This window comes from Oncorhynchus gorbuscha, linkage group LG16 (genome assembly GCF_021184085.1).
Source record: "Oncorhynchus gorbuscha isolate QuinsamMale2020 ecotype Even-year linkage group LG16, OgorEven_v1.0, whole genome shotgun sequence".
Lineage (NCBI taxonomy): Eukaryota > Metazoa > Chordata > Actinopteri > Salmoniformes > Salmonidae > Oncorhynchus > Oncorhynchus gorbuscha.
This window is the reverse complement of record NC_060188.1, coordinates 27,882,776-27,896,931: the sequence shown is the minus strand read 5'-3', so window position 1 is coordinate 27,896,931 and position 14,156 is coordinate 27,882,776. Positions and strand designations below refer to the sequence as shown.

Here is a 14,156-nt window from a genome sequence, read left to right as displayed (position 1 = left end):
GATTTGCTTTGATCAGTTTTATTTTCTGATCTTGTGGTGAAGGAAGGAAATTAGGTTGGATGTATACAGGGATACTAAATCCACAGAATCTGTGCAGATTTAGTTCTTAAATCTCATTTAGTTTCTAATCGTTGGTCAATGGATCTTGGCTAGATTCTGTTCACCTCAAACTTGTTTGGCTTGATAAGTGAGTAATTTTCACCTCAGTACAGTTTATTTTTTCGATAGTTAAAATTCCACTTGGGCAGGTTAATGAAAATGTTGAGCAGGACAACTGAGGTAATGTGTCAAAGAAAATAAACCTAATAAATAGAGTGCTCTGTCCCTGTGCTTCTGAAAAAGCACTCCTCCCTTTACCCCTTTTTTTATTTTTATTTTTATTTTTTTTATTAAGTGGATGGCAATATCTCTATATTAATGCATTTGCTTTCATCCACACACTCTCAATTAGCTAGGTCCTCCTAAGAGCAGCAGGTGTCCAATTTTGTTTTATTTGTTCCTGCGCTTCAATTTAGATGCATAATAAATGTACCATCCATAGTGAATGAATACATAGTTACAGCTCCACCTCTGAGCCCTCTATCCTGAATGGATCCACATACAATATTTGATTTATATTGAATAAATCTATTGTTTAACATGGTTATATAACATGCTATTTTCTTCCTTGTAGCCTGTGTTGCCCCACACAGCGGTGTGCTTCTCATGTGGGGAGGCGGGGAAGGAGGACACGGTAGACACAGAAGAAGAGAAGTTTAGCCTCTCTCTGATGGAGTGTACCATCTGCAACGAGATCATCCACCCCAGCTGCCTCAAGGTGGGGCCAGACCCTTTGTGTATGGCCGGCTGTCATAGCTGGAGAAGTGTGTGTGTGTGAGAGAGAGAGAGTGGGTGTGTCTCTCTTCCATTCTTACGGTCTTAAGTCAAATGTCTGCTCTATCTAGTATTGGTTACATACATTTATTGATTGAATGATTTTGTGATTTCACTGTTTTATTTTCTCCAACCTACAGATGGGTAAAGCAGAAGGCATCATAAACGATGAGATCCCGAATTGTTGGGAGTGTCCAAAATGCCATAAGGAAGGCAAGACCAGTAAGGTGAGAACTGTGACTGGGAACACTAGTCTGTCAGGCTCTGCTAATAAAACTAAAACAGAGAGGTTGACAAAGGACATCTATGATGTATGGATTAATCAATAATGGTTGATAAGGTAGGAGGATTGATTTGGAATGGAACACGTTAGTCCTTTTATAGAAAATGTATTTGTCTAAATAAGCCCTTAAATTGGAATATCGTTTTGTTTCATTGACCCGATCCCCATTTCATATACTGTAGTAGGCTATTACATATACAGTGCATTCGGAAAGTATTCAGACACCTTGACTTTTTCCACATTTCGTTATGTCACAGCCTCATTTTAAAATTGATTAAAAAGTGTGTCCTCACCCCCGCACCCCACCCTCAGTCTACACACATTATCTCGTAATGACAAAGCAAAAGCAGGTTTTTAGAAATCTTTTAATAAAATAAACGGAAATATCAGACCTTTTACTCCGTACTTTGTTGAAACACCTTTGGCAGCGATTAAAGCCTCGTCTTCTTGGGTATGAGGCAACAAGCTTGGCACACCTGTATTTGGGGAGTTTCTCCCATTCTTCTCTGCAGATCCTCTCAAGCTCTGTCAGTTTGATAGGGAGCTGTTCGATCGGTTTCAAGTCCGGGCTCTGGCTGGGCCACTCAAGTACATTCAAAGACTTGTCCTGAAGCGACTCCTGCGTTGTCTTGGCTGTGCGCCGAGGGTCGTTGTCCCGTTGGAAGGTGAACCTTTGCCCCAGTCTGAGGTCCTGAGAGCTCTGGAGCAGGTTTTCATCAAGGATATCTCTACTTTTCTCTGTTCATCTTTCCCTTTATCCTGACTAGTCTCCCAGTCCCCGCTGCTGAAAAACATCCCACATCATGATGCTGCCACCATGTTTCACCGTAGGGATGGTGCCAGGTTTCCTCCAGACGTGACGCTTGGCATTCAGGCCAAAGTTCAATATTGGTTTCATCAGACCAGGGAATCTTTCTTTCTCATGGTCTGAGAGTCCTTCAGGTGCCTTTTGGCAAACTCCAAGGGGCTGTCATGTTAATTTATTATACTGAGGAGTGGCTTCTGTCTGGCCACTGTACAATAAAGGCCCGATTGTTGGAGTGCCGCAGAGATGTTTGTCCTTCTGGAAGGTTCTCCCATTATTGAATCAATTTTAGAATAAGACTAACGGAACAAAGGGGAAGGGATCTGAATACATTCCGAATGTACTGTACATATTCTTCAATCCTCTTCCCCTTTCTCCACACATCAGGACGGGGGTGATGGCTCAGGGAAGAGGCGGATGGACAACGGGGAGGTGGGCCGATGGAAGCTGACCGACGATCCTCCGCCCACCAAAAAGAAACCCCCCTCTTTAGATGATGGGGGGCGGCAGGACGGTCACAAGAGGAAGAAGGAGAAGGAGCTTCCCCAGGACAGCGGCCCCAAAAAGAAGGTAGGACGATCTTGGTGTGTTGCAGTTTGCAGACATTTAGCATGCACACCGAGTATACCAAACATTAGGAACACCTTCCTAATAATGTGTTGCATCCCTCCCCTTTTGCCCTCAGAACAGCCTCAATTCGTCAGGCATGGACTCTAAAAGGGGCAGAAAGCGTTCCATAGGGATGCTGGCACATGTTGACCCCAATGCTTCCCACAGTTGTGTCAAGTTGGCTGGGTGTCTTTTGGGTGGTGGACCATTCTTGATACACACGGGAAACTGTGTATTAACACTACTGTGAAAGCAGCTTTGCAGTTCTTGACACAAACTGGTGTGCCTGGCACCTAGTACCATACCCCGTTCAAAGGCACTTAAATCTTTTGTCGTGCCCATTCACCCTCTGACTGGCACACATGCACAATCCATGTCTCAATTGTCTAAAGGCTTAAAAATCATCTTTAACCTGTCTCCTCCCATTCATCTACACTGATTTTTGAATTGGATTTAACAAGTGACATCAAAAAGGGATCATGGCTTTCATCTGGTCAGTCTGTCATGGAAAGTGCAGGTGTCCTTAATGTTTTGTATGCTCAGTGTATAGTTGCTAAGAGGCCTACAAGTTGTGACCAATTGTATGAACGCAGCTTGCCAACTCTTCTCTGTCTGACCTTTTACCTCAGATGAAAGGGGCGCATGAAAAACGCTTGAAAAAGGTAATTTCATGTGAACAAAATGTTAAGCTCTGTCATAAAGCATATGGTAACTACGAACTGGATTCAATCTGTATCGCTGAAGTTTCCCGTACATTTTTTTTAAAGGTAATTCCCGATTGAGCCGACATCTGCAGTGTTTACACCGTTGAATGCAGTCTTGCGAATGCGCCAACACTGCCCTTGAATTTCAATTGAGGTATAACGCGAATCTTCTGGGATATGGACTGAATCCAGCTCTTAGTCGAGTTCAAGTTATATTTCTCAATGGTAAAGGTTAGGGTTCATGCTCCTCTGTCACTCTCTTCACTAACGTTATCCCTCCCATGACAGAAACAGAAGCCTAACGTGTCAGAGACTGCAGAGTCCAATGGGCCCAACTCCTCCACCGGAGGCGGCCAGGGTTCCGGAGGGGGTTCCAACTCCACGCAGTCCCCCACCTCTACGGCCAGCCAGGACCAGCGCTCGCACCACCGTGAGAAATTGGAGCGCTTCAAGCGCATGTGCCAGCTCCTTGAGCGCGTCCGCGAGTCCAGCTCATCGAGTTCATCTAGTTCTGAGTCTGACTCTGAGTCCGACTCTGACTCGCCTTCCGGTTCAGATGGCCGGCGCGGCTCTGAACCGTCCTCCCCCGTACTCGTCACTTATAGCAACAGTGCAAGGGAGCGCAACCGGGAACGGGACAGGGAGAGGGACAGGAGGCTGGCGGAGCTGGGCTTCAGTGCCAGTGAGGACTCTGAGGGAGAGGGAAGTGTTAAGGAGGAGGAGGAGGCGGTGGAGGAGCAGGTTGTGGGAGACAAGCCTCGGCGTAGAGGGGAGGGACCTCCAAGGGGCCGCAAGGGGCTCACAACGGACGGGAATGACGAGGAGAGTGGGGAGAGGAGTCGGAAGTCTACCCCATTGCCTCCTCCCTCCCCTCTCTCCTCCACCCAGCCTCCACCTTCCTCCGGCCACGGCCCCTCGCCAGGTTCCGAGGGATTCTCCGGTAAGCGCAGCAACGGCTCTGAGACGCGCAATGGACGCACACGGGCGGGGGTGAGGGACCGGGAGACTCAGGAGAAGGAGAACGCCAACAACAGCAGCGGAGGCTCGGTGGCCAACCACCGACATGGAACTGGCAAGGGCAGCAAGATCCGTAGCAACAAGCAAACAGGGTCCCAACCAACATCGAGGAACAGTAGCAACTCTTCCGCTTCTACTGCCACTTCCACATCCAATGGGGGAGGGGGGGGGCTGCTGAGCCCAGGCAGCAACTCCTCAGGGGGCATGTCAGCCCTCGCCGCCTCACCCCGGTCACAGCCATCCCGGATGGCTCCACGTTCGCAGATGATGAAACGCAGCCCCCCTGCTGTGCCCTCGCCTCCCCGGCCTGTTCAGATGGAGCGGCACTTGGTGCGGCCACCACCCGCCTGCCCCGAGCCCCACTGCCTGCCCCTGGACAGTGGCTCCTCCCACGTGATGCCCCGCGACGTCTGGCTCCACGTCTTCCAGCACCTCAGCCAGAGGGAGCTGTGTGTCTGCATGCGGGTCTGTCGGACATGGAGCCGGTGGTAAGTCTAGACCAAAGGTTCAGATGTGGTCAGCATCCAGTTGGGCTGGAAGGGGGTAGTGCAACACAAACTTGTTTGGACTACTGAGAAATGCATCTTTGATGTTGAGAACAATAGAAAACCATCCCTGAAAGGATATTCATTGACTGCAGTGACTCAAATTCTGTGGTGTACAGTAGACCAGACTTTCTTTTGTTCTCATCCCAGTCTTTTATTTTCTGTCTTGCTCTCTCAGGTGCTGTGATAAGAGATTGTGGAATCAGATTGACCTCAGCCGGCAGCGCTCTATCACCCCTCCTATGCTGAGTGGTATAATCCGCAGGCAACCAGTCTCCCTTAACCTGGGCTATACCAACATCTCGAAGAAGCAGCTCATGTGGCTTATCAACCGTCTACAAGGTATCTTGTGTTCATTCAACACCTTTGCCTCCCTACCACATCTTTTTTTCCATCAATAGCCTGATCATGTCCTATTGTAATTTGGCTGTCATCACCTCATTGCTGTATTGCTAGTCTGCTTTAGGGATTACGCTAACTCCTGGCCTCTTTCTCTCCCAGGTCTACTGGAGCTGAATGTGTCGGGCTGTCCCTGGTCCTCTGTGTCGGCCCTGTGTCAGGCTGCTTGTCCCTGCCTGCGTCTGCTCGACCTCAGCCGGGTAGAAGACATGAAGGACTCACACCTGAGGGAGCTCCTGGCGCCCCCTGCTGACACTCGGACAGGTTAGTGACAAGTCACTCACATGATTGATTAGCCATCCATAACCTGCAATACGAGACAAATACTATATAGGTGCAAATGAAATACAGTTGCAAATGCAGAGAATTGGTCTGTGTTAACAAAGCCCTGGCTTCCCAAATATTTTTTTGAAATCCAGTTTGATGTGATTTTGTTTAATTTCATTTTTACCAGTTCCTCCAATCAAACTACTTGTTTACTGGTGAATACAGACAAGGGCATTAGTAGTGGGAGATTTCCGAGGAAGCGGACTGGTGTGAATTGTATTGGAATGTTGGGAGACCCAGCTTCGTTGTTATAGGCACGTTATTGGGGACGTGCACAATTCTGGAAGGAGAAATGGAGTCCCTTGAGAAAGCAAGTACAAGATGGGTGTCAGGGATGGAGCGGCAGTATTATCATAAGGAGGCGTGTACTTGCAAAACGGAGAAGGAATGGAGGGAAAATGAGAGGGAGAAGAGGTCTAAGAGAGTGAGGGAAGAGGAGGGTGAGCTTGAGTCTGATAAAAAAATTGTGGAAAAAAGGGAGATGGTTTGTCAAAGAATAGTAGAAAATATAAGCAGAGGGAGCTGAAGACGAGATGAAATGGAAGTGAATGAGGGTGAAGTATCGGAGGTGGTAGGTGAGGTAAAGTTATCGAAAACTGGGGTATGCACCAAGGATCAGGATAAAGAAGAGTCTGACAGTAGGCGTGTAGTTTATGGAAAAAGGGGACTCTTGAATTTTGGCTGATCCATTTGTGGTTTCATGGTTGGTGGAAAAAGTGTTGGGTAATGTGGACTCTGAGTGTAAAGTGGTCTCGTGATAATTGTTTGTTTCTGTTGGGCAGAGGAAGAATGCGCTCAAAGTAAAACGAATGGGGGCAAGTAAAGTGAATTGTTTCGTTCTCATGAAAAGGGCACCAGTGAAGGAGTGATAGCTGGGGTAGCAGTAGATATACAGTTGAAATCAGAAGTTTACATACACTTAGGTTTGAGTCATTAAAACTCGATTTTCAACCACTCCACAAATGTATTGTTGACAAACCTATAGTTTTGGCAAGGCGGTTAGGACATCTACTTTGTGCATGACACAAGTAATTTTTCCAACAATTGTTAACAGATTATTTCACTGTAACACTAAGTTGACTGTGCCTTTTTTAAACAGCTTGGAAAACTCCAGAAAAGGATGTCATGGCTTTAGAAGCTTCTGATAGGCTAATTGGCATAATTTGAGGAAATTGGAGGTGTACCTGTGGATGTATTTCAAAGCCTACCTTCAAACCCAGTGCCTCTTTGCCTGACATCATGGGAAAATCAAAAGAAATCAGCCAAGGCCTCAGAAAAAAAAGTGTAGACCTCCACAAGTCTGGTTCATCCTTGGGAACAATTTGCAAATGCCTGAAGGTACCATGTTCATCTGTACAAACAATAGTACACAACTATAAACACCATGGGACCATGCAGCCGTCTTACTGCTCAGGAAGGAGACGCGTTCTCTCTCCGAGAGATGAACATACTTTGGTGCGAGAAGTGCAAATCAATCTCAGAACAACAGCAAAGGACCCTGTGAAGATGCTGGAGAAAACCGCTACAAAAGTATCTATATCCACAGTAAAACAAGTCTTATATCTACATAACCTGAAAGGCCGCTCAGCAAGGAAGAAGCCGCTGCTCCAAAACCGCCATAAAAAAGCCAGACTACGGTTTGCAACTGCACATGGGGACAAAGATTGTACTTTTTGAGAAATGTCCTCTGGTCTGATGAAACAAAAATAGAACTGTTTAGCCATAATGTCCATCGTTATGTTTGGAGGAAAAACTGGGAGGCTTGTAAGCCGAAGAACACCATCCCAACCATGAAGCATGGGGGTGGCAGCATCATGTTGTGGGGGTGCTTTGCTGCAGGAGGGACTCGTGCACTTCACAAAATAGATGGCATCATGAGGAAGGGAAATGATGTGGATATATTGAAGCAACATCTGAAGACAGCCAGGAAGTTAAAGCTTGGTTGCAAATGGGTTTTCCAAATGGACAATGACCCCAAGCATACTTCCCAAGGTGGCAAAATGTATTCAGGACAACAAAGTCAAGGTATTGGAGTGGCCATCACAAAGCCCTGACCTCAATTCTATAGAAAATGTGTGGGCAGAACTGAAAAGGCGTGTGTGAGCAAAGAGGCCTACAAACCTGACTCAGTTAAACCAGCTCTGTCAGGAGGAATGGGCCAAAATTCACCCAACTTATTGTGGGGAGCTTGTGGAATCCTACCTGAAACGTGTGACCCAAGTTAAACAACTTTATTTTGGCCCATTCCTCCATGCATATCTCCTCTAGAGCAGTGATGTTTTGGGGCAGTTGCTCTCATTTTGTCTGTCATAGTTGAAGTGTACCTATGATGAAAATTACAGGCCTCATCTTTTTAAGTGGGAGAACTTGCACAATTGGTGGCTGACTAAATACTTTTTTGCCCCACTGTATAAGTTATTCTGTACGAGTGTTTGTGCCGAATACATTGAGATGTTACAGGTGTCAGGTTTGTGGCCGTGTGCTAGCAGTGTGTAGGAGGGAGGGTCCAAGGTGTGAGAAATGTGCAGAAGGGCATGAGACCAAGGAATGTGTAGTAGTGGCATGTGTTAATTATAGGGGTGCCCATGGGGCTGAGGATCAGAAATGTCCCGTGCGAGAGAGGCAGGTTGAGATTTCTAGGGTTAGAGTAGAGCAGAAGTTGTCATATGCTGAGGCAGTGAAGAAAGTAGAGGAAGATGGGTTAAGGGAGAGGAGTGGTGAGAGTAGTAGAGATATACCAGTACAGAGGGAGAGGCCAAAAAGTGAAACAAGTTTCAGTAAGATTGGATTTTTTAGCATTTATATCAATGGTTATTAATTGTACTACAGGGATGGATCGGAAGTCTCAGAAAAGGTTGTTGTGGCAGCTGCAGAGAGGTATTTGGGTGTGTGAGACTTGACAACCGAAGAGTTACAGGATATGTTAAGTTGTGATGTCCCATCCTTTCAGGGGGATGTCATGAGGTAGGAATGAATACATTTAATTAATGGAGTAGGGGGGTGTTCATTTTATTTTGTATAATTTTGAAATGAGTGAGTATAGTGTTAGATGGTAGGGTATTTATTTAGTACATTTTTCTTTTTCAAGTAAAGTATAAGGGAGTTGTACTCCAATCTAGTAGGTGGCGGTAGTGCAACAAATTGGATGCCAACTGCTGTTAAACCTCATAGAAGAAGAAGTAACCTGCACTACACTATGGAAGGGAAGATGCTGTGCTGTGTTCATTGGCATTTGTGACATCGTCTATCCAATCGTCTATAAAATGTACTGTTTAATTTCACTACTGTCATGCTTGTTTTCAGTGAATATTGTTGCAAGTGAAGAACCACTCCCTTTTCATAGTGCAGTAGTTCCCACACTTTTTATAGTCCCGTACTCTTTCAAACATTCAACCTCCAGTTGCTTACCCCCTCCAGCACCAGGGTCGGCGCACTCTCAAATGTTTTTTGTTTGTTTGTTGCCATCATTGTAAGCCTGCCACACACCCTACACGATACATTTATTAAACATAAGAATGAGTGTGAGTTTCTGCCACAAACCAGCTTGTGGTAAGTGACAAAGAGCTCTTATAGGACCAGGGCACAAATAATAATAACTAATAATTTTGCTCTTTTATTTAACCATCTTACATATAAAACCATATTTGTTCATCAAAAATTGTGAATAACTCACCACAGGTTAATGAGAGGGGTGTGTGCTTGAAAGGATGCACATCACTCTGCAATGTTGGGTTGTATTGGAGAGTCTCAGTCTTAAATCATTTTCCACACAGTCTGCCTGTATTTAGTTTTCATGCTAGTGAGGGCCGAGAATCCACTCTCACATAGGTAAGTGGTTGCAAGGGCATCAGTGTCTTAACAGTGTGATTTGCCAAGGCAGGATAATCTGCAATTCACAAAACTGCTTGTTGCAATTTCGGTGAGGCTCTCTAGTTCAGATATTGGTAAGTGGACTGGAGGCAAGGCATGAAAGGGATAACTAATCCAGTTTGTGTCATCTGTTTGGGGAATGTAATTGCGCACCCAGCTCACTCAGGTGCTTCGCTATATCACATTTTACATTTTCCGTAAGCTTGAGTTAATTTGCACACAAATCATACAATGATTGAAAGACCTGTGCGTTGTCCTTGTTAATGCAGACCGAGAAGAGCTCCAACTTCTTAATCATAGCACATTGAATGTAGTTGCGGAGAGTCCCTGTAATCTTAGCTTCAGATCATCCAGGTGGGAAAAATGTCACCCAGATAGGCCAGTCGTGTGAGAAACTCATCATGCAAGCAGTCAGACAAGTGAAAATGGTTTAGTAAAAAAATGTAAGCTTGTCTCTCAAAAAAACGTGTCAATATTTTGCTCATTTTTTGTATGTGAATCACATTTTTATTTGTCCAACCCCAATTTGGGAATATCTGTCATAGTGCATTACATTGATAAACACACAGACTGTGAATCCTAAAAGTCCTGTAACATGTTTTGCTTTGTTCTTGGTCGAAAAGCTCATGGCGAGAGCAGAGGGGGGCGGTTCCAGAACGTAACAGAGCTGCGATTGGCCGGGCTGGACTTGACAGATGTCACGTCCCGCCTGTTGGTGCGCTACCTGCCCCACTTGACCAAGCTGGACCTGAGTCAGTGTGGCAACATCACGGACCAGACCATCCACACACTGACCTCCCCCATGTCTCCACTGAAAGATAGCCTCACCCACCTCAACCTGGCAGGTAAAGACTACACAGTAGACTCACTAGCCCCAAATACACCAAGGTAGGTACCCTGTTTTTTGTTTGTTCGTATATTTGAATATTGCAGGTTCAGACTACTGACCAGGGATCTGCTCCAGATATTGACCCTTTCTTCCCTCTGAGATGTTTAATCATGCTAAAGTAGCAACATACAGAGATACTTGTTGTCTTATTTCTCAACGATATCAACCTGGCTCCTGGTTGAAATATTCAAACCACGTTTACTGATTGAAGTGTTGCAGTCATTGTGGTTATGTAGGTTGACAGTTTGGTAGTTAACCTCCTGTTGTTTTCTCCTGTCCGCAGGCTGTGTGAAGGTGACGGAGCAGTGCCTGCCCCTGTTGCGCCGCTGTGCCTCCCTGCAGAGCGCTGACTTGCGCTCCTGCACCTTGCTCACTCCTGATGCCTGTCAGCTCCTCTCCTTCCCTTGCCCCGATGATAGAGTGCTGCTCAAGAACAGCTAAGGGCCTGCGACCCCCCCCCACACACACACACACATCAACCCCCACCACACTACAGAGAGATGAGAGAACGAGAAGGACCCTGCGATGTGGGCAGTGAGCCAGCCACCGAGGGAAAAGGACATGGAGTGGGAGCCACGAAAGAGAAAAGTGGGATTAGAGAATGAGAGAACCATAGACCTTTGCCTACATTTCTGGATCGACTCGTTTGTGAACGGACATCATTGAAAATGTTTTAGCATGTACATATTCAATATCTGTACAATGGGTGTGTGTATATAAATGTAGTTTACTGTAAATGACCCAATCCGCCCCTTCCCTCTCTCCTTCTACCCTCACACCAACCATTATCCAGCTGACGTGTAAAGGCACTGCACTGCGCCACTGTCTTGAACTAGCATCATTTGCACTCCATAATCAAAAACTCCTGACGAACTAATCAATGTCCTCTTTCGTGGCGTCAGACTACGAAGAATGTACCCAATGCCAGAGGCTGCGCCCCATCGGAAGCCGTTTAATGTTCAGACGGATGCTGGGCTCATGTTAGTGTGTGTGTCTTTGTAAGTATGTGTGAGAGATGTAAACGGTGTTAATGTGACAGTTGGCGCGAGAAAGAGACGGAAACAGGACCCGTGTACGTCTCCTTCACCGCTAAGCTCTCTGCTGCCCTCAATCTTTCTGGGGGTTAAGGACATTCAAGGCCCTATATATCCTGTTCAATGGTCGGAGAGCCACTAGAGCCCATAACTCCTAGCCCCGACCCCAACCCCTTATTTTCCTCTCTTTTCCTACCCAACGTGCCATTCTTATGGGGTCTGTCCATCCTTGTCAATCTGATTGTCCTACTCTGTACCCTGGACAGCCCTTCCCATCACACTCTGTCTCTCTGCTGCCATGGCCCTTTTGCAGCTTGTGCTGCCCACCGTCTGTGCTGCGTGCGTACATTATGCAGAGAGCTGGACCTTGCTGTGTCCGACTGCAATGAACCATGCTTACCGTACTGTTACCGTACTGTTTCATACCAGACCTGGAATTTGCCACGGCCCCTTTCTTCACTGCTTCACAATGCCTGGCTGATGTAACATTATCTTGTATATTTGCAGACCGGTTCAGTCTGGATCACGACCGCACGAACTCCCAGTGAATGACTGACACGTTTTGAGTATGACTTGGGAAAACTGTGTCGATAACAGAGACCGTCCGTTGCACTGCGCTCGCTGCGCCACGTGGCAGGGGGGTTTAAAACTAAGGCTGACCCTGGTTGGACTTCTGCCTCAGATGTGAGGGACTTTGAAGATTTTCCCAGAATTGGGTTTTCATTTAAGTGTCCACATGCTGCTTATCTTCCAAAGCCAGGAACATCCCAGCCCATCCAACCTGCCACGCAGTGTCATTATCTTAAAGGTCTTGTAGGATGAGGGTTTGATTGAATCAGTTGTAGCAATTCCCCAAATCGTTTCTCCATTAGGGTACCCCTGGGCATGCTGGTTTTGGACTCTAATCACAAATCCAGTGCAGTATTTTATTCAGGCTCAACTTTTTTAACCAATCAACTCTCAATCCAGTTCAGAGGCCAACATCAACAGTCAGTTGTTCCTTTTTGTGCTCACCCTATCATTATTAATAATGGATGTTATTGGTTGAAACAAGCATGTACAGGAGGTTGTTCAGACCAGAGCCCAAGCTGTATTTTATTTGGTTGAGCTGTATTGAATTAACATGAGCAGTATTTGACATGAGTAAACGTCATTCAGCTGAATGGGACTGCATTGGACCAGTTAAGACAGTAGCTATTGGACTCAACGGGCCAGTTCTTTCAGTATTGGACTGGACATCACTTTGTCATGCAATGCTGGACTCAACCATGCCAGGTTGGGTCAAGTGTTTCCCTTGTCTGTCTCCTCCTTCAATAGCAGTTGTCCACTTCCTGAGCCATGTTGATCTGTATTTGTGCTTCAGTGCCACAGTGGATCTTGCTGCTGTGTGCTATCTGGAACTAAACCCAACCAACTCTAGGTGGGTTGGTGGACGGTCTTAAACCTCAATCTGTAATTCTCATCTAAATCACTTGTTTCTGTATCCTTTCAACTATCCTGTTTTGACTTTGTGATTCCATCCTCATCGTTTAAATTCCCAATACCATTATTAGAACTCAAATCAACTTCCTTTGGGTATAACATGTAGGGCTCGAGGCCTGCCAAGTAACTCTAGAGCCACTAGACAAATGGTAGTTGTCCCAATGCATTCAGTTGTACAATTTATTAGGTATCTCCCTTTCCCTAAAAGGTTGGTTTGAAAGGGCACATGCCCAGCTTGGACAGCGATTTCATCTTTACCCAGTGTATTCTAAATCGCTTCCAGTGTTCCTGTGTGAATTTATTGACTTGCGTACAAAGCATTGGTACCAGGATTGCACTAACTGATTGATCAGAAGACAATTTAGGAGGGAACACTGAGATATAGTGTGCTTTATTACCCTGAAAGTGTATCTATTAAAACAGGTCAAATTAAAACACAGCCAAATCATGAACCTTAAAAAAAGTACGTGATTCAAAAGTAGAACTGATTAGCTGTCCATGCTAGTTACCATTTAGCTGGGTAGTCCAGCGTGTTTCAATGTTAGCTCAGGTTGAGTCTTACTTTAGATCATAGATGAGTCATTGTTTGCCACTAAGCTATGCTGCTTACAGAGCTGAGCTTACCAAGTAGCAACTGTAATTGTGGTGGGCTGAGGCTTACAGCAAAGCAAATGTCCAATATATGGTGGAAAATTGCCTTGTGCCATACACACTCATCCAAATCAATATTTAACTTTTCATAGACTGAATGGGTCAGTTTTCCAAAAATGTTTACTTCCATCAGTAATGTGGGGTCGTTACTACTCCTCGTCATCCAGTATGTTCATCAGCGCACAATCTAGCATGCGGAAGCATATCAAAAGTTAAACTGACAACCACTTTCAGAGAGAAAATAAATGGGTTGCGGTTCATGGGAATTGATCCGGTTGTCCGATAAGGAAATTATTCCAGACTCAAATCTGTCATCTTTTTCACTCCCAGCCTAGCCAAGTTGACTCAGATTTGACCCCTAGATTGTACAGTCTTGTCTCTACCAAACTGTATTGCACCAGAGACACACTGGGTCAACATTGTCATCATCACCTCTTGCCAAAATTCCTGCTTTCTTTGATAAGGGGCATTTTATCCATTTATTTGCTCTTGTTTATTTGTTCATTGTTTCTTCCATTGTGTTGATCAAAATGAGAAAGAAAAGTAGAACAATGTGAAAAGAGACAAAAAGAAACTCAAGGCAGCTACTTTTGAGTGACTACTGTAAAATGACTAACTAAATAAAGACAGTGGGGTGTTTTTTACACCGTGTGGCCTCTGCTGATTTC

General features: G+C 45.5%; 1 protein-coding gene across 3 annotated transcripts in view; it reads left to right on the top strand.

Annotated features, from left to right (window-relative positions):
- Window positions 1-14,132, top strand: part of LOC123998863 (F-box/LRR-repeat protein 19-like) — a 33,472-nt gene extending 19,340 nt beyond the window's left edge. For all 3 annotated transcript variants that reach the window (XM_046304080.1, XM_046304079.1, XM_046304078.1), the window contains exons 3-11: window positions 674-817; window positions 1,014-1,100; window positions 2,349-2,531; window positions 3,200-3,232; window positions 3,563-4,779; window positions 5,015-5,178; window positions 5,338-5,499; window positions 10,056-10,277; window positions 10,605-14,132. In XM_046304080.1, coding sequence (XP_046160036.1) covers window positions 674-817; window positions 1,014-1,100; window positions 2,349-2,531; window positions 3,200-3,232; window positions 3,563-4,779; window positions 5,015-5,178; window positions 5,338-5,499; window positions 10,056-10,277; window positions 10,605-10,762 — 2,370 coding nt within the window. In that variant the 3' untranslated portion in view covers window positions 10,763-14,132. The remainder of the gene's footprint in view (window positions 1-673; window positions 818-1,013; window positions 1,101-2,348; window positions 2,532-3,199; window positions 3,233-3,562; window positions 4,780-5,014; window positions 5,179-5,337; window positions 5,500-10,055; window positions 10,278-10,604) is intronic.
- Window positions 14,133-14,156: the final 24 nt, after the last annotated feature.